The sequence below is a fragment of the Aythya ferina genome (assembly GCF_964211825.1).
Source record: "Aythya ferina genome assembly, chromosome: 6".
Lineage (NCBI taxonomy): Eukaryota > Metazoa > Chordata > Aves > Anseriformes > Anatidae > Aythya > Aythya ferina.
Genome location: NC_140303.1, coordinates 14,747,392 through 14,768,697, shown reverse-complemented (window position 1 = coordinate 14,768,697; position 21,306 = coordinate 14,747,392). Strand labels below are relative to the sequence as shown.

The following is a 21,306-nucleotide window of genomic DNA, read 5'->3' as shown; positions in this document are numbered from 1 at the left end:
CCAGGTGAGTTCACATCGTGTCACAAGGCAGGACTGATATAGTGGAACCACCCAAAAGGGAATCATGGCGATTTCTCTAGTTCTAGGATGAACACAGTGACAGAAAGTGCTTGGGCAGGGTGTTAGCATAAATACCATACAGCTGCTGAAGCACTGATGTGCATCATCTTGTTCTGCATCAGAAGCTCACCTGGGACTGATTGGTCAGGACACCAGAGTTTGCTTCCACCTCAGGCTTGCAGGTGTCACTGCAGAGAGGTGCTCTCAGTGCTTGCTGACTGGGCAATTACACCTGTCCTACTGCTGTCCTGCACATCTGGAGTGCTTCACAGCCAGCATTTGCCTGAAGCTCTGTGTAATGGGAATATAAAAAAAGCTCTGTAGCCTAGCTTTGGATGGCAGAAGGTACTGCTCATTGGCTAGTGCAGAAGGGTGAGAGCACCACCCCAACAGGAGTGGGGTATTCAGCTGAGTTGTTCTCACAGGTGCTGCCTGCCACTGAACACTGTAGCTTAAAAAGCAACCAGAACTGATGTGCTTGGGGTGGTGGCCCAGCAGCAGTGTTTCTATTCTCCCTTTTTCCTTCTCTCTCTTGGCTCACCCCACAGCCTGCCTTTCCTCAGATTGCTAGTTAACACTGGCAAGGGGGACCCCTGCCCTTGTATTGCTGCATGAACTCATGTGCTTTACTCTCTTCTGTTATGAAGAGGTGGGGGGCATCTTAGAAGACATGGGGCATCTTAGAAGACATTGCCCTGTTCTGCCCTGCCATAGCTTGCTGGCCTCACTTAAAGCAAAATGAGTGTCTGCAGGCACGAAGGGACTGCTAGGGGAGGGAGAGGAGGCAGGCCCTGCTTAGCCTGCCTAGATTTGGGTCTCATCTGAATCTAAAGGAGTGCCTGCACCCCAGTGGTGGTCAGAAGACAAGGTGTCCCTTTCAGGGGGTGCCGCTTTGTACTCGGAGCTCACTGAGCGGCATGGGGCCACCAAAATTTCTGCTCTGCAGCTCAGGGCAAGGCACTCGCCTGAGCTGCCAGCATCTGTCTTATGCTGTGCTCCATGGGTATTTACTTATGAGCAGCAGCATTTCTTTAGCAGTGCCTTCGAACATACTCCCTTAGCTTTGCAAAAGCTCCTGTGCAACAGCAGCACTGCAAAAGTCAGGCCTCATCTCTTCTGCCACATTCCTGCTCTCAGAAGGCTATGGGTTGTAACAGCAGCTCTAGGAAAACATGCTGTGAGCTGCTAAACCTTAGAAAGTGATACAGTTAAACTGATTTGTTTTAAAAATGCAAACCTTCTACTGTCAAAGCAATGCCTGGAGCAAAACCCCCTTCTTAACAGCACGTAGGTTGTTACACTAGGCTTTCTTCTATGCTGTTTAAGCATTTTACACAGGTTCCTACTAAGGCAACAGTGCAAGCTGCAGCTTCTTGCAAGAGCTGAGCATGGCTAGGTAGCAGACCTTCCCCATGGGCCAAGTCACATGCACACCCAGGCACAAGAAAACAGCCCTCTGCTTTCTGCCAGCTCCAGCCCCAGGGGAAGCTAAAATATGCAGTGACCACAGACAAGCTAAGAGAGAAGGAAGCACTGGTGGGGAGGAAAAGGAAGAGGAGTGGTGAGAACTTAGTCACATTCCAGAAACTGTACAGAAACAGAGTGGGGAGGGCTTGTAATTTTTTTTCCCAAGCATTGCTCACCCAGTTGATAGGACAGAAAATGCTATGTCTGGCACATTAAAACTCATTCTATGTTCTGTTTTTAATTAAAGCTGATGTCCTCCTTCCCTCAAAGGACTTAAGCACTGGTTTCAGACTGCAGATTCCCAGCAAGCTGTGTAAGTACTGTTTTAGTGACACCATGTGGCTTCTAAACAGACCAATGTAAGCAAGTGTTTTACAAAACATCCACCCTCAGGCTGAGTTCAGAGCCAAGCAGAGAACTTCAGCTGAAAACAGCTGACAGACTCTCCAGTGATGAAACACAAGACCTTTGGGCCTCATTGATCGGAGCTGTAATGACAAATGTGTCATTTCCAGATTGCAGTCTACCTTTCATTTCTGGACCACAGACCCTCTGCATCTTTTCCAGTTGGGAAGTTTGATAGAAGCAGAGGAGATATAGAGCTTGTTACATCCATGGCCCAAAGCAGCTGCTGGCTTTTGCTGTTGTCAGTGCCAAAGACATGCATGAACCTGACCTGGGTTAAGTTTAAAGGAAAAAAAAAAAATCTAGGCCACTGCTTTCACTAGTTTCCTGCTTCTACCATTAGAAAGAGATGGAAATCTGCTAGTGGTGTGATTCAGATTCCCAGCTGCCCTATTTATCATGTAGGTTTTATGGGATAAACACACAGGTATTTCCAAAAGCTAAAGATAAAAAAGCAGGTTACTTAAAACAGCATCTAACTATCACTGTGCACCAGAGGCATGCCAAAATCTAGATGCTGCCTCAAGCTCCCCAGTAGTAGAAGAATACATTCCCCCCAACTCTAAAGATTTTATAGCAGCAGTCTCCTCTCCTAAATAACTGCCCTCAGAGACAGTGACCCAAACAAATTGAGGTAGAATGTAAGAAGTGGTACTCTGAGAGTCAAGGACTGGTATTTAAAAAGCAGTTTGAGTCTCCTTGTTTTATTTGCCCTGCTGGCATGCATGTGTTTCTGTCTGCTCAGAGGAGCCTTGATCCGTGTGAGGGAAAGTTAGACTGTTAGGGCCAACCCAGGAACCAGGACTGCTTCAGTACTGCAGGCATAGCCTCCACAATCGCAAGTCAGATATAATCACCGCTAATTTCCAAGTTGGCTTACTCTGCAATGCTGCTCTTTCCCCCCCCTGCTGACCCACCCCTTGTTTCCCTGTGCCTCTTCAGTTCAGCAGTGGCAGCAACAGACAAACTTTATAGCATCTGCCTTTGTTGGTTTTGCCCTTTGAATGGCTTCTTTTACTGCAACTTTAAAGGTGCAGAAGGTTTGAAGAGTTAAAGCATTTGGAGCTGCAGTCTTAGTTTATATTTCTTCCATATTACTTTACTTTTCTAAAGCTGAAATTATAAGGAGGAAAAATCCCACTTTATCTATCCTAATCCCCAATCTAAGTTTCCCACGGAAGTTAAGTGTTGTTTGATTTTAAACAACAGGTCTTTTTATGACATTTTTCATGCATGAAAATTTCTGAAGCTTAAATCAGCTTCAGAAATTACATTTGATAAAAAGTCAGTGGAAGACCTTATATGTTTGTTATTGAGGAATGAAGCAGAACTTTAACTTAAACAAGCAGAAGGTAAGTACAATCCTTGCTGTGTCAGACCAAGTGGAAGAAGATGGTGAAATAACAACCTCTGCAATTATATGCTTAGGAACAATTGTATTTAATAGAAACTAGGAGAGGGTTGAACAGGATCAGTGGCTTATTAACAAAGTATAGAGTCAAAAGTCATCCTTGTGACTGTGTCTCTGTGCTTTGTAGATATGAATGTCCTTATTGGAATCATAGTAGACCTCGTATACAGAGAAATGGCCTTTCAGCATCTTCAAGAAGTTGTTATCCCGTTCATAGCGGATACGACAGGAAAGAAGAATCACAGTTTGCTCTGAGCATAGATGCTCTAATGTCTGAAGCAGTTCCCCAAATGTTTCTTCCAGATAAATGATGTCTGCACCGAAGATGAAGTCAAATGCTCCTGGAGGGAAATTATCCAGGTCTTTTCCCCAAGTCAGTTCCTTCACCACAGCTCTTGGATGGAGTTCAGAAGGTAGGTTAGCCTGTACGTTTGACTCCAGGAACTCCAGTGCTGCTTCCCTGTCTGTGATGGTAACACGAGCACCTAGGTGGTACAAGAGTTTGTCTCAGGTTAATGTCTGTAAACAGCATTTGGAATACAGTGCTCTAAGTCAAGCAGCCTCCTTAGTTCCTGTTAAACACTATTAATTCCCCTAAGCTGTTTGACTAAAAACAAAAGAGCAAAACAAGCAGAAAGCCCGCTGTCTCCACACATCCTATTCTTCATCAGTCACTTAAGAATATAGAGTATTTTTCACACAAAGATTGTCAGATTAAACAAAGTGTCCTGGAGTTTTTTCTCAGTGGGAAAGTAGTTACTTTCTGCCTTTCCATAGGTGACAACAAAGTTAAAGGGATTGCTACAATTAACCTGCTCTGATTCCTTACTTGTGCTGTTGAAGAGAGGCAGCTAGAGAGCCTATTTCACAGGTCAGATTAAATTTATGGATGTGAGATTTAGCAGTTTGACAAAATGTGGTCATGCCACTGCTTCTATTATTTCAATTGGCACCTTCCACAGTCACTAGAGCTTTGAATTACAAAGCTAGTCTGGGACAGTTAGCACAAATTTAACATCACACCCTGTCCCTGCCTCAGCCATGGATCCCAGGTAAATCATTTCTCCAGACCTTGGTTTCCCTGTTTGCAAGGCAGGCCACCAAGGCTCACACAAGCACAGAGTGATTTCTGTCTGGAGCTTCATCCGTGCTGCGTTTTAGGACAAGGGGAAGACAGCAAGTACAGCTCCTGCTCCCCGGGGGAAGAGAGCTGCAGAACTCCGTGCTGCCGAGCTGCCTACCATGGTAACAGGCGGCAGCCTTAGCAGGGTCCCACCATAAAGTACACTGCCGTGGCACCACCGCCACAATAAATAACGCAGCAGGCTCCGAAGGCTGACAAGAAAGGGAGATGACTCGGGCAGGATACATCCCAGTTCACATCGGTGGCTTTGGTATTAACTTCTGTACCAGGCATGTAGCTGTAAAAGTGGCAGTTTTAGTGCAGCTGTAAATCGCTTCAGGCAAACAAACCAACCCTTACCCAACAGCGTGGCCACTATTCCCAGCAGCCCCGTCCCAGCTCCCAGCTCGATCACCGCCCGATCTCTGAGATCGACGCTCCCCATCTCCAGGTACGCGCACAGGACGACAGCCTAAGCGGGGAGACAAGGCCAGTTCAGCACGGGGCTCGCCTCAGTCAGGTTATCACCGCGCTGCTGATTTACGCCGAGGGAGGAGGTCGCGGGAAGGGCCGGGCACACGGGCTGTGCCCCAGCAGCACCTACCGCGTCCCACACCACGGCCGCCACGCCGAGCCGCTGCCAGTCCTGCCGCAGGCGCAGGGTGCGCCCCGCGAAGCGGAACGTGGCCCAGGGGCTGCGCAGGCCCTGCAGGCCCCAGCCCTCCGCGTAGGGCACCAGCGCCATCCCGGGGGCCTCCCGCAGGCACCGGGGGAACCGGGGGAAGGGCCCCGCTCCCGGCCCGGCCTCTCGCCGCCGCCGCCGCTCCCTCCCCGGGCGCCTGAGGCGGGGCGCGGCCCGGCGGCGGGCTCGGGGTGGGGGTAGGAGCTGCACAACGGGCGGGGGGGAAAGGAAAAAGGAAAAAAAAAAATGAGGGCGGAAGTGGAAAACACGAAAGAAAGGAGCGGGGGAGGGGGGAACACGGCACCCAGTGAGTATCTAACTGGTACCAGTTTGTCGGTGGGCTTCTCTTTTTGACACCTGGGTGCCATACCGAAAGGTAAGAGGTGCCAAGCGCTCTGTGAGGCGCTGTCTGCTGCCACTGTTGCCTCTCTGTGGCTTCAGCTCATGTCTTCTGTTTCAGGGCTCTGAGGTAACGGCCGTAAAGGAAACAGATTTGTCCAGCCTGCCAGCCTCATCGCTCACTGCCAGCTCTGTGAACGTGGTCCCTGCAAGTACTCATTACCAGCCTGGAAGCAGCCCCTCAATAACCAGGTAACCATGGCAGAAACACATCTCTCTTTGTGCATCTGGCCAGAATACTGACCACGGCAGCAAAGCCAGAGTTGCTCTTGAGTGGGAGTGTGGCGCTAACGCTCCTGCTGCCTTGTTTGTGCATGGGTTTCTCTTCACCTTTGGCTCCGTTTAATCTTGTTTGGCAAAACAACACAGTGCTCCTCTCCTTTGTCTGTCTTCATAACCAGTTACTTGAACTTGCTCCAAAGCCTGCTAAAGGCCATGGGAGGGCTGGGGAATCGTCCTGGCAGCGCTTGCACTCCAGCTCGCTAGAAGCACTGCTGCAGGTATTCCACCCACAGGCAAAGAAGCTCCAGACCTGTTCTTCAGCCCGTGCAAGGAGCCAGACCTTGTGTGCAGAGGGCCACAAGAAAAATGCCTGGGGGAGTGGGGCCATGGAGTAGCATGGCTTCCCTGTGCCCATCTCTGGCTGTGTGGCTCGGCACACAACCAGAAGTCACCACCAGAAAGAAGAGTTAGGCCAGCCCTCAAACTTGAGGAGCATAACCAGCTCAAAAAAAAAAAACCCACACTTTCCCACAGGAAGCAGTGAATCTGGCTGGCAGACGAAAGCAAATGTGGTTACGTGTGAAAGCTGTTGATTTCGACTGAATGGCTCAAGATTCATGAACCTTTGTGGAAGAGCATTACAGGCTGCACAGGGGTAGCAGGAATCAGAGCTTGTTTTTAGGGTTCTGCTACTGTAGGGGAATGAAAACCAGTATTTCATTTGCCCCAAACCAGTTTGTACTTGTCTTATGGCAATACAGACTTCTTCTCATAAGCATGCCAGAGCAGGTGAGATGATTCAGCTTACTGTGGTTTTATGTCCTAAAGTGCTGGTCCCTTGCCACTGCTTCTGCTTTTCAGAGTTTGAAGCTGCTTGTGCTATTATCTCAATTATTTTTTTTTTAATTATTTATATAGGCAATGTGGGAAAAGCTAGGAGAATGATTGCACTTGAAATAAGAGCTCTGCTTGGGTGAGTTTTTGATTCACTTACACTGTGCTTAAACTACACCATCAGCCAAATGGAGGGAAACTCCCACATGGCACACATCTTTTGCCTCCACCTCCTAAATCACATGCCAGCCTTGGGATCTCCAGTCTAGGAGATGTGGATGAGTGCAGCAGGGCTCCAGTGCTCCTAATTCCCTCCTTCCCCCCACCCCACCCCCAGCAGTTTTCTTCCCCAGCTGTATTTTGGAAGATGTAGAATCTGGCTAGATAGTAACTAGAGCGAAAGGAGGCTGTACATGAAAATGTACGCGTTTGTTCTCAAAGACAATAAGGTAGTGAGTGTTTTTTTTCTCAGGAATGTGTTTTTGTAAGGCAAATATCCCTGAATATCTTTGGAGATCAGCAGGTTCTCTAGCGATCCTGCTTTGGTTCCCAGAAGTATTTTCCCTTCTTCCCTGCTAATGTTTCTTTGGCACTGACTTCCATGAGCCTTAGACAGAAGGTCAGGAATTACTTTCCAGATTAGTACTGGATAGTGAAGCTATTAAAAGGCAATCAAGTGCACTAAAAGCTCAGAAAGCTTTTAGTTAAATTAAACTTAAATTTAACTTTCTCCCTGTCCAAATCTATTTTTTAAGTTACAATATCCAACTACTATAGTGGCAAGAAAGAGATGTGGTTTTTTTCCACCCTTACTGACAGTAAAATGATAAGGAAAATGAAACAACAGAGAATTTTAGGCCTAAAACAATTGTCCAGAACTGAAATGCTTTTTCTCCCAGCAGGGTGAGAGCTTAGCACAATGATAAAGTTTCAAGAATGTACCTTGGTTCATCCTTTTAAGACTGCAGAAAGCAAGAGAGACACCTAAGCAGCAGATAAACTTTCAAAGTAGGAAACAGCTCATTTTATGGAAAGCAAGGGTGAGTTAAAAGAAACACTGATTCAAGTCTGTTCTTATCTCATTCAACTGCTTAATAGAACAAAGGCATAATGTGTCCAACTGTAAGTAAATTGCACTATACCAATAAGCTTCTTCGGGTAATTTTAAAAAGTGTTTCAGAGTAGCGGTCCTTGTAATACTCAGAAGATCAAAGAATCAAGTTGATGAGTTGGAAATGAGTGCAAATTATTTTGGAGCTATAGTAATATACCTTCCTTACTGAAATTTTCTCCTTACTGCTCAATGTTTAAAATCCTGCCTTAGAAATGAATGCAACAGTTCTTGTGATGGCTCTGCAGACACTGCATGTACCACAGTACCATCCCCAATGTGGGGAAGATACTGCATCCATCTCACAGTCTCTGGTTACCAAGGCAAAGGCAGGTATAAATAGAAGCAATCTATTTTTTTTTTAAACTCTGTATCTGGAAACTTGTGTTGTTGATAACCCTTTGACAGCAACGCCTTATCCCAAATGGTTCTGTTGTACAAAAGGCTAGCAGCAACTATTTGTGTAGAAACTTCTGGTCATACATGTTTAATCCTTCCTTTCTAAATAAATATCATCTACGTCTGGTTGTCATTCCACTGAAAAACAAAAGCTGTCTTTGAAGAAAAGTTTTGACAAATATCTATTTTGTGAAGAACTTTCATCAAGCCAACAAAAACTAGCAAACACAAGGCATGGAGGAAAACTCGGAAAAGAAAGTGGTCTTTCTCCCTAACTGTCACTGTAAGTGGCCATTCAAAGGACTAGCAGCGAAATGGTTAAAAACTTTTACACTTAAATCTTCACCAGGAGCTTCCAGATTCTCTACACCACTGAGATAGATGGGGTGGTGAACTGCTTTCTGTTAAATGAAAAGGGAGTAAACCAGAGATTAATTTGGCTCTTCACAGCTTGCAGTTGCAGATTTAAGACAGCCTCATCTTGAACTGACTTGGATCATCTTTGAAACCAACAGGGTGAATTAAAACTGAAAACTTAAATTTCTGCAGAAACTGACAGGTTATCTGTAGACATTATAACTTGCTGGTCCAGCAAGATCACTGAAAAATTATAAATATCAAAATAATATAAGGTATCATCCACTGTATCATTTTCTTTACTCACACAGTTACATTAAACAATGGAAGTAATGAGAGAAAACACAAAGATGTATAATTTCATAAGTGAATGAGCTGAAATACAGGATGTTTCTGGGGCCTCTGAAGAAGGAATAGTTCCCATCAGTAGTATTGCATTCACGCCTTAAACCTCACATCCTGATATACTGTCAGACATAATCACCACGTTTATTAACTCTCTTGCTACAGAAGAATCACTTAGCTTTTAGTGGAATTATGTGACTGATCTCTCAAATGCCTTGCAGTTCTGAAAGCTGACATTATTCTGAAATTTTAATTAAGCAACAAAAAGCAAAATGAGCCAGATCTTCCTTTCCATAAGCAACAACTGCACTTCATTTGCTGGAAACCTCCACCTCTTACAAACGTGCTTGTGGATGCTCACTGATCTGCAGCCTCTTGCAGGTCTCTACTAGCCAGACTTCCAGGCCACAGGATGCCACATGCTGGGCCGTGTGACAGGAGCACGCCTCACCCACTGGAGCATGAGCGACGTGTGAGTGGCCATCAGTGCACACACAGGTGGCTTTTGGGCAGTGCTGGGCCCTCCGGTGCCCTCCTCCTCCTGCAGCTTCTGTGCTTGCTGCAGCTGGCTGATGGCCACACACCGGGCTGACGTGGGGCTGGCATGTGGGATGCTGGGGCAGGGAAAATGCTGCAAAAAATACCCTTTTGTGGAGTCTGAAGACGGATCTAAAGGCTTCATTTTAGGTGCCCAAATTTCTGATGAGTTCTATAGGTGCAGTGTTACGTAATTGGAGGGGAAATTACAGTGCAAGCAGTGTACTGTATTTAAAACTAGTTAACAACAACTAATTAAAACCACTTTAAAACCAGTATTTGTCTATACGTAAGCAGACAGCCGCTAGAACATTCATATGGATGCAGGAGCATTTGCCACAATGCGAAGGTTACTCTTTTTAAACCAAGCAGAAACCAAGTTTTAAGAAAAATGGTTTTTGTTTGTTTGTTTGTTTCTTTTAATTCATGATGATATTAGGAGCTTTTCTCCACTTTTTAGAAACAAAATCCTTCAGACAATGGAGAAGAAAGCAAAAGTCAAGTCTGAGCAATTTCATGTACCTTAGACCTTGCAGGAAGGGTTCCCGCGGGCCTCTTTCCAGGCTTTGGCGGCCCAGGTTGGAATTAAACCTTCAGAAGTTTACCGTAAACAAACCTACTGCAGGGCTTACTCATGCAATTTGCCTTTTCTGAATGAAGTCACACATCCATGTTAATGTTTGTGTTAAAATACTGGAAAGCGTTTTCCTTTTCCTCGTAGGAAAACTGTACACATGACCTGCAGTAACAGCTACTTCTAACGCTTGGCTCATCAGAATAGTTGTTCGATCAGCTCTCTGCCCGGCAGCACACAAAGGACAGCTTTGCAGGCTTTGCTCTTTCTTGACTTCAGCACATCTCAAATTCTCTTCTCAGGCATTGAAGTCTCCATTAACTCTACCGGCTGCAATTTGTTCTCCTTAGCCTTTGATAACTGCAAAGCCGGTTTTATTTTTTCTTAAGACAAAATAAAGGTAGGATCAGAAAGGAGAAGCTAAGGTCAAACAACATTCACTGCCGTATGTTTGTTCGATTGGCATCACTGCAGTGATCCAGATGTTTGCACGCTAAGAAAGAAACCCCTGCACTGCCTGTAATGACATCTTGGATTGCTGCGGAGACAAAAGTACGACTTTAATCAATGACACCGCTGCTGCAGTCTGTCTTTGTGCTACGAAGCACAGCCTCCCAGCCCCGGCTCGCTGGGTAGTGGTGAATACATCCTAGCCAAGAATACTCCAGGAGGTGATTTCAAAACTGAAAATTTAGGGCTACTAAAAACCCACCCTGTGTATTCTGAACAACCTCGCCGGTTACTTTTTATTCAAGTCCTCAAGGAAGCATTGGATCTATTTCCCTAACTACTGTTTTGCTTCATTTTTTTTCCCTTAAATGGCCATGGTCTTATGTTACGTGTCAGCTTCAGAAGACAATCACGCCTGCAATATTTTTGTCCCGTCAGCTGGTAGTGGATTTCAAAACAGGATGCCTATTTTTCCCCCCATTATTTGCAGCAGTGAGGCACAGAAGCCTGAGCTTTTGTTTTCAGTTGGTTATACAGGTTCAACCTGGTGATTCATTCTTCCTGCAGCTATGTTTCCAGGAAAAGACAATGCCGTGGCCCTCCTCCAAGTTATCCACAGACTGCTTGAGAGCCAGATCAGAGCGCTCTCCTCCTCTGCAGCCGAGACACTTTCTAAGAAGGGATAAATGGATGAAAACACGTCTCGGCGCTGGTGTCATCTCCCCACAGACGAGGAGACACCCAGCCTCGGAAAAGCACACGCAGCACTACCCCGAGGTGAAGATCAGCGCACAACTGAGAGGATTTGAACTCATGGGCCCTGTGAGGCACAGCCATTAGCAGCGAGCTGGCCTCCGCTTGGGACCGATGCTGAGCGTGCAGCTGAAGCAGAACCCTGCAGCTTCCTTGCGGTCTCTTCAGGAGCCTCTCCGGGCTGCCTGGGCGACAGCGAGCCTGCGGATGCGGGAGCTCCTCAGGAGCCCTCGTGCAGACGGGAGCGGGCGGGGGGCAGCGCTGAGCACCCCCCGCCGGGCGCAGCCCCGCCGCCATCATGCGCCCGAGGCACGTGTGCTCCCGGGGCGGGGCGGGGCGGGGCTTAGCGAGGGGGCGGGGCTTGGCGAGGGGGCGGGGGATAGGAGTCCCGGTGACGACTCCCGCGCCCATTGGCGGGCCGGCGTCACGCGGCGGGCCGCTGGGCGGGAGCGAGGCGCGGCCCCTCCCCGTGCCGGGGGCGGGCGGCCGCGCGCGCGACGGCCGTTGGTGGGGGGCTCGCGCGCGGCCCCGCCCGCCCTCAACGGCCGCGCGCGAGCGGCGCTGAGGCGCTGAGCCCCGCCCCGCCCCGCCCCGCCCCGCCCCTAGCTGCGGCCCCTCCTCCTGCCGCCGCTCCTCCCCTCCCCGGCGCCTCGGCTCCCCCCGCCCCATCCCGGCAGCCGCGCAGCCGGGGCCCGGCGGGGGAGCTCGGAGCCCCATGGGCAACACCGTCACCTGCTGCGTGTCGCCGGACGCCAGCCCCAAGCTCGGCCGGGCCCGCGGCGGCGGCGGCGGCGGCGGCGGCGGCGGCGGTGGGGGGGGAGCGGCGGCGGCGGGGCCCGAGCGCTGGGCGGACGCCTACCAGGCGGCGGCGGCGGCGGCGGGCGGCGGTGTCGGCTCGGCGGCGGCGGAGGCCGACTCGGGGGACTCGGATCCCGGCGGCGGCGGCCCCCACCTGCAGCACATCAGCGACCGGGAGTTCCCGGATGGTGAGCGGCGGCGCGGGCCGGTGCCCGGGGCGGGGAGGGAGGGAGGGAGGAGGGGGGTGGCGGCCGCTTTGTCCCGGCCGGGCCCCCCCCGGCCCCCCGCGCTGTCACCGGGCTCTGCCCCGCCGCAACGCCTCCGCCCGGGGCTCGGCGCTCGGGGCCCTCCCTCGCTGCCCGCCCCGGGCCCGGCCCGGCCGCCGTTGAGGCGCCCCCGGCCGCGGGGGGAGGCCGGCCTCCAGCGCCGTGCTCGCGGCGTTCCCAGGCTGTGCCGGGCGGGAGGAAGGAAGAGGGTGTGTGGGGAGCGAGGGCACGGCGCCGGGTGCCTGACATCACCGGGGGCTCGGAGCCCAGCCCTGCGCCGTGCGATGCTCGGCCGGGGCTGCCTGGCTCCCAGGTTGCTCGCCGTGCCGCTCGCCGTGCCCCCGGTCTGCCCGTGGACGTGTTGCTGCGCGCATCCCCTCCGATCGGACCTGGGGTGCGGGTGTCGCAAAGGCTCGCTCCCGGCGTAACTCCTCTTGAGACGTGCTCGCGGGTTTGTGCTGTGCAGAGTTACTGAGACAACAGGTTAGGGGTGCTCCTGTCTGCCTGTCAGCTCACGTGGTTCTGCAGGCATATGGCATAGTGGAAGAGCTGATTGTATTCAAAACTTTCTCTAATTAAGTGCTTTGCTATTCCTCTTTGTAATTATAACCACGCCTACATGAAATATATTCAGCTGGAAAAATAAATAGCCTGACATCTTTAGTGTAGGATGCGTACAATAACAATTGTTACTGGTCCTCCGTGCTCATATCAAGCTTGTGAACAAATTTTGGTGGTGGTAGAGAAACTGGCTGCGTGACGGCGAGGAAACCTTCAGAAATGGAGTTATTAAACTTGTGTGGTTCTGCACAGCCCTGTATGGTGCAGCTGTTACAGAAATGAGATGGAGCAGTCAGCTCCCTGGGTCTCCTTTGAGACAGCTGTGCGATACAGCAGAAAAAATTTTATTTGCCATTTAGGAGAAATAAAACTTTATTCTTGCGAGAAGATATTGCAGAAATGTCTGAACTCTCCCATGCTCATTAAGTGGGAAGGAACTAAACTCTAAATGTTCTAATAAGCCAAGCAAAAATGCCTAAGCTAAATAAGCCTGCTCAGGAATAAGTGTTGTATTTGATTGACTCCTTAGTATGTGATCATGTCAGCAGTGCTAAATAATTAGGTTTAATTTTGATCTCATTCAGATGTCAGAATTGGCCTCAAAGTAGGGAAGTACTAATTTATTTATTTATTTATTTGTTATAATTTGCAGACATGAGTAAAAGTGTGTAGGCCAGGAATAAGGTGGTGGTTGTTTGTCACAAACTTTAGTTTTGTGGCTGTGGGAACCTTGATTTTGAGGATGGCGGTAATCCTAAGGTTAGTACTGATAGTTTGCATGTTAGACGGTTTTAAAGATCACTTTTACTATGCTGTGAGGTTCCTGACTGCATGGCCTCAGAGGTAGATCTTGCTGCAAGTAATGAGTGCTGTTTGTCTACTGTTTTCTGACTGATGTGACTGTTTAGGGTTGCAAAAAGTATCAGAGTTTGATACATTTACAAAAATACAATTCTGTTTGTTGAATGTTAGATGTAAAGTATCTTGTGTCCATGTTTTGAACATGCTGAAGTGCTAACCAAATAGGAATAAGTAATCAACTTCATAATGTAAAACATTATTTGTGAAGAGTCTGAAATTAAGTGTTACAAAACAGACGTTGTAATGAATTTGTCAGCGATACTGCTGTCTGTTTAAGACCTCCTATGAAAATGTTAAATCTGTAAACGCAGCACTTACACATACCAGGTACCTATGCTTATCCCTCTTAACTCTAGGATATAAAAGCTGTCAGCATACCAAACTGTGCAGGCAGCCTACACGTTTCTGTGCTGCTGGCTACTACAGAACATGACTTTGTTGGTGTAGTGGTAGGTAGTCCAGCACTTCAATTTGAGGGATAATATTACTTCTATATTTTTTTTTAGTGTATAATACGATGGTTAGCTAAGATAAGACAGTTTTGTAGTAAAAGAAGCCTCATAACCAATTAACTGGCCTTTTGTTGTATCCTTTGGAGAAAAATAAAAAGCTACAGGGGAAAAGAAATCAATATAATCTTGACTATTTCTGTTTTGTGATGCACAGTTCTACGAGTTCCTAAGAACACAGCTAAATATATCAGAAAACTTGCATCCAAATGTCATGGAGACTTAATTCCTTAAATGTCTGCCTTTAAAGTTTGTTGTTCCTGAATCTCTGAATCCTTTTCCACTTGTTTTGCTAGAATTGAATATGTTGGTTATCAGGAATGCATAATTTACCAGCTGAGTTTGGGATTTTTTGGTATTGTTTTGTTGTTTTTTTTTGTTTGTTTGTTTTTTGAGCAAGTGGAATGTGGTCCTCACAGGTCTACACTCTTAAATGGGGATTATTCTGATGCTTCTCCAGCTTACTGCTTAACAGGCACTGTATTTCGTAAGCATTACATTATGGACGTTAATTTTATTTTGGGGAAGAAAAGGACAAATATACTGTGTGAAATACAGTAGGTAAATACAGAATATAAATCTAAAATACTTATGTTACATCTCATTGCTAAAAATATAGAAGTAACTGCTGTCGAAAATTGGAAATAGAATGCTTATCCAAAGTACTCCTCAGGGAATGGAGTATGGTTTATGGTGGTCAACCGGCTCCAGAAGCTTTCCAGTCAGAACTGCTTAGATTGTCTATATCAAAGCAGAATTAAACAAGGAAGGTTATGAGGTGGTATTTATATAAGACAAAAAAGGAAGGGTAAGTGGGAGGGAGATAAAACATACTGTGAAACTGAAAATGTAATGCTTCAACAAAAGTTGATTCAAATGGGAATAGACTGTCAGTTCCGCTGCTAAGAGAATTTAAAGGATGACTTTGTATTTTATTGTTATCAAGATCCTGAGCTATAACCTATTCCGTGCAGATTTTTTTTCTGAATGAGAAATAAGCCTGCATTTGTGGTTTGATATTCTAAGCCAAGCTGCGTTAAGTAAATGGAACAAACACAATTTGGAAAACTGATAGTTTCTTCTAAATAGGTTCATGCCTCGTGTTGATGTTTGATATCAAAAGCTAAAAGCAAAATCTAAAGCTGTTAGTTGGTTGTTCAGCCGAGCATTAAGTGTTCATTGCTTCTGTGTGAAGCAGCAGTCCAAAGCAGTTGGAATTGACCAAGAAGGCTTTCCTGCTTAGTTTTACAATCAGCAGCTCTTTGATCTTAATGTTGTGTTTCAGTTGTGTTGTGCTGACTACTGTTTTTTTTCCAAACAAGTGTCTGATAACCTTTATTTTAGGGAGTTATTATTTTTTTTCCTCTGTTTTTTTTTTTTTTCTGGTTATTTTGTGGAGAACTTCATGCAATTGACATTTTCTTGCCAGATCCCTGTGTTTAAACATAGATCTAGTTTTTCATAAATTCCTTAATTCTTTGATAAAACTAGAACAAGGCCTCACTTGGCAGGCTTTTCTCATTTGTACTTGAAAATATCTCCTTTCAGCACTGCTGTTTGCTGAGTGCAGCAGTTTGATCAGGGGCATGCCTGATTCCATGAACCAAGTGGAGGATTGCTGACCTACTGATCTGATGGGACACAATCATGCGGTACCTTCCCCTGAAGAGCTGGGGGCTGGAGAATGAAGGGAAAAGAGGATCAGGAATGAGAGGGAAAAGCAAACAGGATCAGGACGGGTGCTGAGTGGGACAAGATAATTGCATGGAGGCTAGATGGGAAAACAAATATAAGGGGACATGAGAGAGGAGAGTTAATAGAGAATAAAGTGAGATTTACCTGAACAGGCTTAGACTAGTGCATAGCATAACTCTTACAAGCTACCCATGAACTTGCTTTTCCTTTTTTTTTTTTTTTTTAAACAACCTCTGGCTGTCCAGAAACTGTGCTGCAGTGAAAGGGGCAAGCTTCAAGTTGTCTACATACCAGTGCTGGAGATGAAGAGATAATCAATATATTTGACTATCTGTGATCAGATTTCACCAATAACTTGTCTAAATCTCCTTGCAGAAGGTGTAAGTTTGTTCATCTCTTATATAATGTCAGCTTGCTTAAAGCATATGGATGTTTTTTTAAAAATCCTGCTTTAAATGTTATTTTATTTTATTTTATTTTTTTTTAAGATGAACACTGATGCAAGGAATCAGCTTTTTTCTGTGCTGAAAACTGCTGGCATCAGAGACTTAACCATCTTGTGTTGTCTTTTGTGGCTCTGTTCAGTTGTGTGCTTAGATACATATGAAACTGGGGATGGAAGCCAGTAGATACATTTGTCCTTGTTATTCCTGCTCCCCTTTTCCCCATATTTACTGAGATTTTTACATAACTCTCTCTCCTTTCCCAAGGAGCATCAATATCCCTTTCCTACCGCTGACTAGGAATTACATGTAACTAGGTATTTGCGGCAGTTACAAATAGTGTGGGGTCTTGACAAATGAGAAAGGATTGACTCTTACAAGCCTGAAACACCTTCCACCTTGTTGGCTTAAGATGCCTAATGCCTTATGAAGTGACCTGAAAAGTGCACAGAGTGGGAATGATGGGATTGGCAAGTCCTTCAGAAGCAGTGCTGAAATTGCCCTATACGTTTGGGAATAGAAGAAAATATTGCCATACTACAATGTCTGTATTTCTGTTCTTATGTGTAGATACTGCTGATGGCTAAGGAATCCTCTGTTTCTCTCCACCAAATCTTGTGGATGTCTGTAACTAGCAAGTTTATGTAAGCCTTAGGTTTTTAAGAACCACTGATAGGGAATGTGTATACAGGAAGCATACCTGGAGGGAAGCAGATTTGTTTGTTTTGGTGTCTTTCTTCAGACTTACAGTGTAGCAGCTATTATAACTCAGATTTCCATAAAATGACAAATACTGAAATATACAGCTAATCTGAGGGTTTCAATGAAACTTAGGGAGTTAAGGAAACTAAATTCATTTTCATGTTAACCTTTTTTTTTTTTTTCCAAATTACTATGTTTACCATGTAACTTATCTCTCGGATCCTCTCCTTTTCTGGCTTTCTTTATGATACTTGCTCTTTTTTCTTCTACCTGTTGGGGTAGATGCTGTAGAACACCAGAAGTATTGTAGCTAGAGGTATCTTTTCTCTCCGATGTGCTCAGTGTGCTGAGCTTGTACTGAGACGATGACTAACAGGGGAACTAACTCTTGCATGAGCCAACAAAAAGCAAAAAACTACTCCTCCCAAATTCATATCACACGTTACATCAAGGCTTCCAACAGTCTTCCACATATAGGAAGAAAGAGGAAGTTACTGAGTGTGGTAGGAGGGAAGCACTACCAAATATTAAGAACCGAGACCTTGGATCTGCAGATCCTTGAAACAAACTAATCTTGAGACTTCTAAATCTTACTGTTTTGTCTTTGTTACAGATAGAGTTCAAATGTGCACTCTTATTCCACTTGCTATGAAAATCATGTTTTCAGAAGAAAACTTTGAATTGTTTCCACTTGAAGGGATGAAAGAAGATGCAACTGTGCTTAAATAGCTCTGCTGTTTTTTTCAAATGGGTAGTGAAGCCAGATGAATAAAACTGAAAATCCCACTTGTAGGTGATACAGGTGTCAGGGTTTTTACTTCCACAGCTGATACAAATATACTGCTATCAACCTGATAGCATTCTGCAGCGCTTGATGAACTGTGCGTGTATAGCACAGTTTTGCCTGTGGAACTCGGAAAGGATATTCAGTCACTGCAGTAATCAAACATAGTTGGGTTTTGATTTTTTTGTTGTTTTACAGTGTGAAAAGTAACACTGGCTTGTCATCAATCATGTCAGTCAGACTTGGATAATAAACTGTTGAATGCTGGTTTCTTTCAAAGCCAAAACCAGCTTTCCTCTAAAACCATTGGACGTGTTTTGTATACAGATAGTTACTGTTCTTTTATTGAACAAAATGAAGGTAAGCTGAGAACTCACAAAGCCACTGTAAAGAGCGACTGTGTTTGAGCTTGTGCCTCAAATGGCACAAAAGATGTGTTGAAACCCTTTTAACTTTAATAAAAATCCAGACTTCATGTGAAGCTTGAATTAATGCATCCATGTCAGCAATTGGAAGAGGAGAGAAAAATGTAACGTGCCACCTGATGGACTGGCATGTGACACCTAACACACAGGACAGTGCGCCATAGTTGTGTTACCTGTAGACACTACATGATACAGGGATTTGTGATACTCATCTGTTTTCCTTTCTGAACCATGACTTGTGAGAAGGAAGGCAGCGTGCATGCAAAATATTGGTGCGGATAAACCTTCCCTTGAACTTATTGGCATGGATTTAGGAGTGAAAGTTAGGTTGATCTCGCTTCAATGTGTAAAGTGTAGAAAAATTTATTGTAATGTTGTCGTGGTTCCACTCGAGTGGGCAGCCGAGCTCCACCACAGCTGCTCTCTCACTCCCCCTCCTCAAAGAGGAATGGGGAGAAAATATGTGAAAAGGGCTCAAAGGTTGAGATAAGGATGAGAAAATCACGCAGTAATTATTGTAACGGGCAAAACAGACACGGCATAAGGAGATAGTAAGATTTATTGCTTATTACTAACAAGCTAGAGAAGTGAGAAACAAAGGAAAGAAACCAAAAGCACCTTTCCCCCCCGCCCCCCATCCACCCTCTTCCACCTCCTCCCCCCGAGCAGTGCAGGGGAATGGGGGTTATGGTCAGTCTACAGCACTTCTTCTCTGCCGCTCCTTCTCGGTCACTCTCGTCCCCTGTGCTGTGGGGTCCCACCCACGGGATGCAGTCCCTGATGAACTGATCCGGCGTGGGCTTCCCACAGGCAGCAGCTCTTCCAGAACTGCTCCAGATATGGGTCCGTACCACGGGGTCCATCCCTCAGGAGAAAACTGCTCCAACCTGGCTCCCTTACGGGCAGCAGCTCCTGCCGGGTCACCTGCTCCTGCATGGTCTCCTCTCCACGGGCTACAGGTCCGGCCCAGAATCTGCTCCAGCAGGGGTCTTCCACAGGCGGCAGCCTCCGTCGGTGCAGGGCCACCTGCTCCGCCGTGGTCTCCTCCACGGGCTGCAGCGTGGAACCCTGCTCTACCGCAGTACTCCATGGGCTGCAGGGGGACATCCTGCTTCACCATGGTCCTCACCACAGGCCGCAGGGGACTTCTGCTCTGGTGCCTGGAGCACCTCTCCCCCTCCTTCTGCACTGACCTTGGTGCCTGCAGGGCCGTTCCTCACTCCTCTCACTCTCCCAGCTGCTGTGTGGCGCAGCGTTTTTTTCCCTGTCTTAAATATGCTCTCACAGAGGCGCAAAACAACATCGCTTATTGGCTTGGCTCAGGTCAACAGTGGGGCCCATACCAAACATGGGGCAGCTTCTAGATCCTTCTCACAGAAACTACCCCAAGTCCCCCTGCTACCAAAACCTTGCCACATAAACCCACTACAAAATTTTATTTTGACTTAGAGCAGAAACTCCACAGCTCCTATTTTTTTCATTATCTTATCATGGTAGTGAATCGTGATCCACGTAAAAGTCTATATGGGCAGTGAAAAGCGGGCAGTGTGGAAGCAGTTCTTCCTTGGCTTTGTTAATGGTTCTACATTGGATGCTGTCCAGAAACACCTTTCTAACAAAATGTTAGCTACTTTTAAGATTTTACTTGTGAACTATTGTTTTCCTTCTACTTCCAATATACACTTCTATAGACATTTAGTTTCCTTCCTTCTCACTGGTCCTGCCTTCACTGTGGAATTTTGGGTGCTCCTGGCATCCTGCTCTGCCTAGTTAAAATGTGTGCACGTGATTGTAACACTTGCAGGTACACAGCCTGAAGCCTGATTTCTTTGCGTCCAGAAGCAGTAGGTACTGTGTGCAGTGGAATAGATCTCTTACCACGTTTCCCTGACAGGGGCTGTGACCAGCGTGCGATAGGATCGTGCTGGGGTTGGCTGCAGGGGCTGGCCAAAGCAGTGTGGATCCTCCTGCAGTTTAAGAAATGCAAAAGTAACGATCCGTAGAAATAACCAACTAACAACGAGGGTGGTCAGCCTCTAGAACCTGTTGCCCAGAGGGGCTGTGAAGTCTGCGTCTGTGGAGCTTTTCAAAACCTGATGGACTTGGGCCTGGGCAGCCTGCTGTAGCTGTAGGGGAGGAAAGCTGGACTAGCTGACCTCAAGAGCTCCCTGCCAACCTCAACCACTCTGTCACTCTGTGAACAAACACCAACTGTGTAGGTTGTTTTTGGTTGCTTTCCTTAAATAAATAGTTGATTTCCTCTGGGCAGTGGGGAGTTAGGAGTGTTTTTAAAGGACCTGTATATAGGAAAGTATTAGTTAAGATTAAGTCCTCACCAAGATTTTCCCTCAAAATAGATACCCTGTCTTAGAGCTGGTTGTGCTTAAAAGCACTGCTACACCACAAATCAAGTCCTTTATGTATTCAAATTTGCTTGTTTAGTTACTAAAACAGCAAGTTTCATATATTTTGAGTCCCTCCTGTTATGGAAGAGAGAGATTTTCTTGAAGATGAATAAACGAGATGCAAATGTTTTAATTCTGCCCAAATCTGGGAAAGAAGCCACATGTGGAAAATTGAAAAGATAGATTAAGCTGTGTGTCACTGAGGACATAACAGGGGAAGGCAAATGGAAGCAACCTTTGTGTGCTTGGTTCTGTGGCATGTTCTGTGTGGTTGGCACAGAGTAAACAAAGCAGGTTGGATTTAGAAACCAGAATTATAATTTGGTAGGTAAATTGTTGGGAATAGAGTAACATAATTTTAAAGAACAAATTACTTTATGTGAAGTTATTGTTAGGAGTAACAGGCTATGTGAAATGGATGGGCAAATTTGTTGGTCTGATTTGGTTTAATTCTTAAATCTTTATTGTGAGTTAAGTAACTCATATTTTATGCACTGTTAGGTGATGAAATAAGGAAAGCTCAACCATTAATCAAAACTAGCAACCCACTGAGCAAGGGAAGAAACTCAATTTACAGCAGCGATGGTTTTATGATTTAATGCTTTAAATATGTGCTCTATCAAAATGTTATTGCTGTCTAGTGAAGCAGAGGATGGGGATAAAACTGTCACAGGAAATACAATATTTTAGTGTCCAAAAGTAGTGAAATCTTTGAAGGGCTGCTACTT

General features: G+C 46.2%; 2 protein-coding genes across 12 annotated transcripts in view; one reads left to right on the top strand and one right to left on the bottom strand.

Moving 5' to 3' along the window:
* Nucleotides 1–3,348: 3,348 nt before the first annotated feature.
* Nucleotides 3,349–12,120, bottom strand: METTL21A (methyltransferase 21A, HSPA lysine). Of its 2 annotated transcripts, none has more exons than XM_084523085.1 (3): nt 11,989–12,120; nt 4,827–4,938; nt 3,349–3,828 (listed from the first exon to the last, which is right to left on the bottom strand). In XM_084523085.1, the coding sequence occupies exons 2-3, from the start codon at nt 4,909–4,911 to the stop codon at nt 3,431–3,433; spliced, it is 483 nt and encodes a 160-aa protein (XP_084379211.1). In that variant the 5' UTR covers nt 4,912–4,938; nt 11,989–12,120; the 3' UTR covers nt 3,349–3,430. The 2 variants fall into 2 exon arrangements, with proteins under 2 accessions (XP_084379211.1, XP_084379210.1); XM_084523084.1 differs by lacking the exon at nt 11,989–12,120 and adding an exon at nt 5,071–5,344.
* CCNYL1 (cyclin Y like 1) overlaps nt 3,649–21,306 on the top strand; it is a 47,321-nt gene continuing 29,663 nt past the window's right edge. Inside the window, exons 1-4 of one of the 10 annotated variants that reach the window (XM_084523075.1) lie at nt 3,649–3,756; nt 5,609–5,739; nt 6,688–6,742; nt 7,506–7,643. In XM_084523075.1, coding sequence (XP_084379201.1) covers nt 7,631–7,643 — 13 coding nt within the window. In that variant the 5' untranslated portion in view covers nt 3,649–3,756; nt 5,609–5,739; nt 6,688–6,742; nt 7,506–7,630. Of the gene's footprint in view, nt 3,757–4,845; nt 4,982–5,408; nt 5,525–5,608; nt 5,740–6,687; nt 7,644–11,738; nt 12,116–21,306 lie in introns of those variants that run through there. The other 9 variants (XM_084523073.1, XM_084523079.1, XM_084523078.1 and 6 more) reach the window with 9 other exon arrangements.

Bases quoted from the DNA above. Each gene is read 5' to 3' on its own strand.
- METTL21A (XM_084523084.1), bottom strand. From the start codon at position 5,211: ATGGCGCTGGTGCCCTACGCGGAGGGCTGGGGCCTGCAGGGCCTGCGC. The intron at 4,939-5,070 runs GTAGGTGCTGCT...CTCCCCGCTTAG, and splicing joins CGGCCGTGGTGTGGGACGCG to GCTGTCGTCCTGTGCGCGTA. The intron at 3,829-4,826 runs GTAAGGGTTGGT...TGTACCACCTAG, and splicing joins AATAGTGGCCACGCTGTTGG to GTGCTCGTGTTACCATCACA.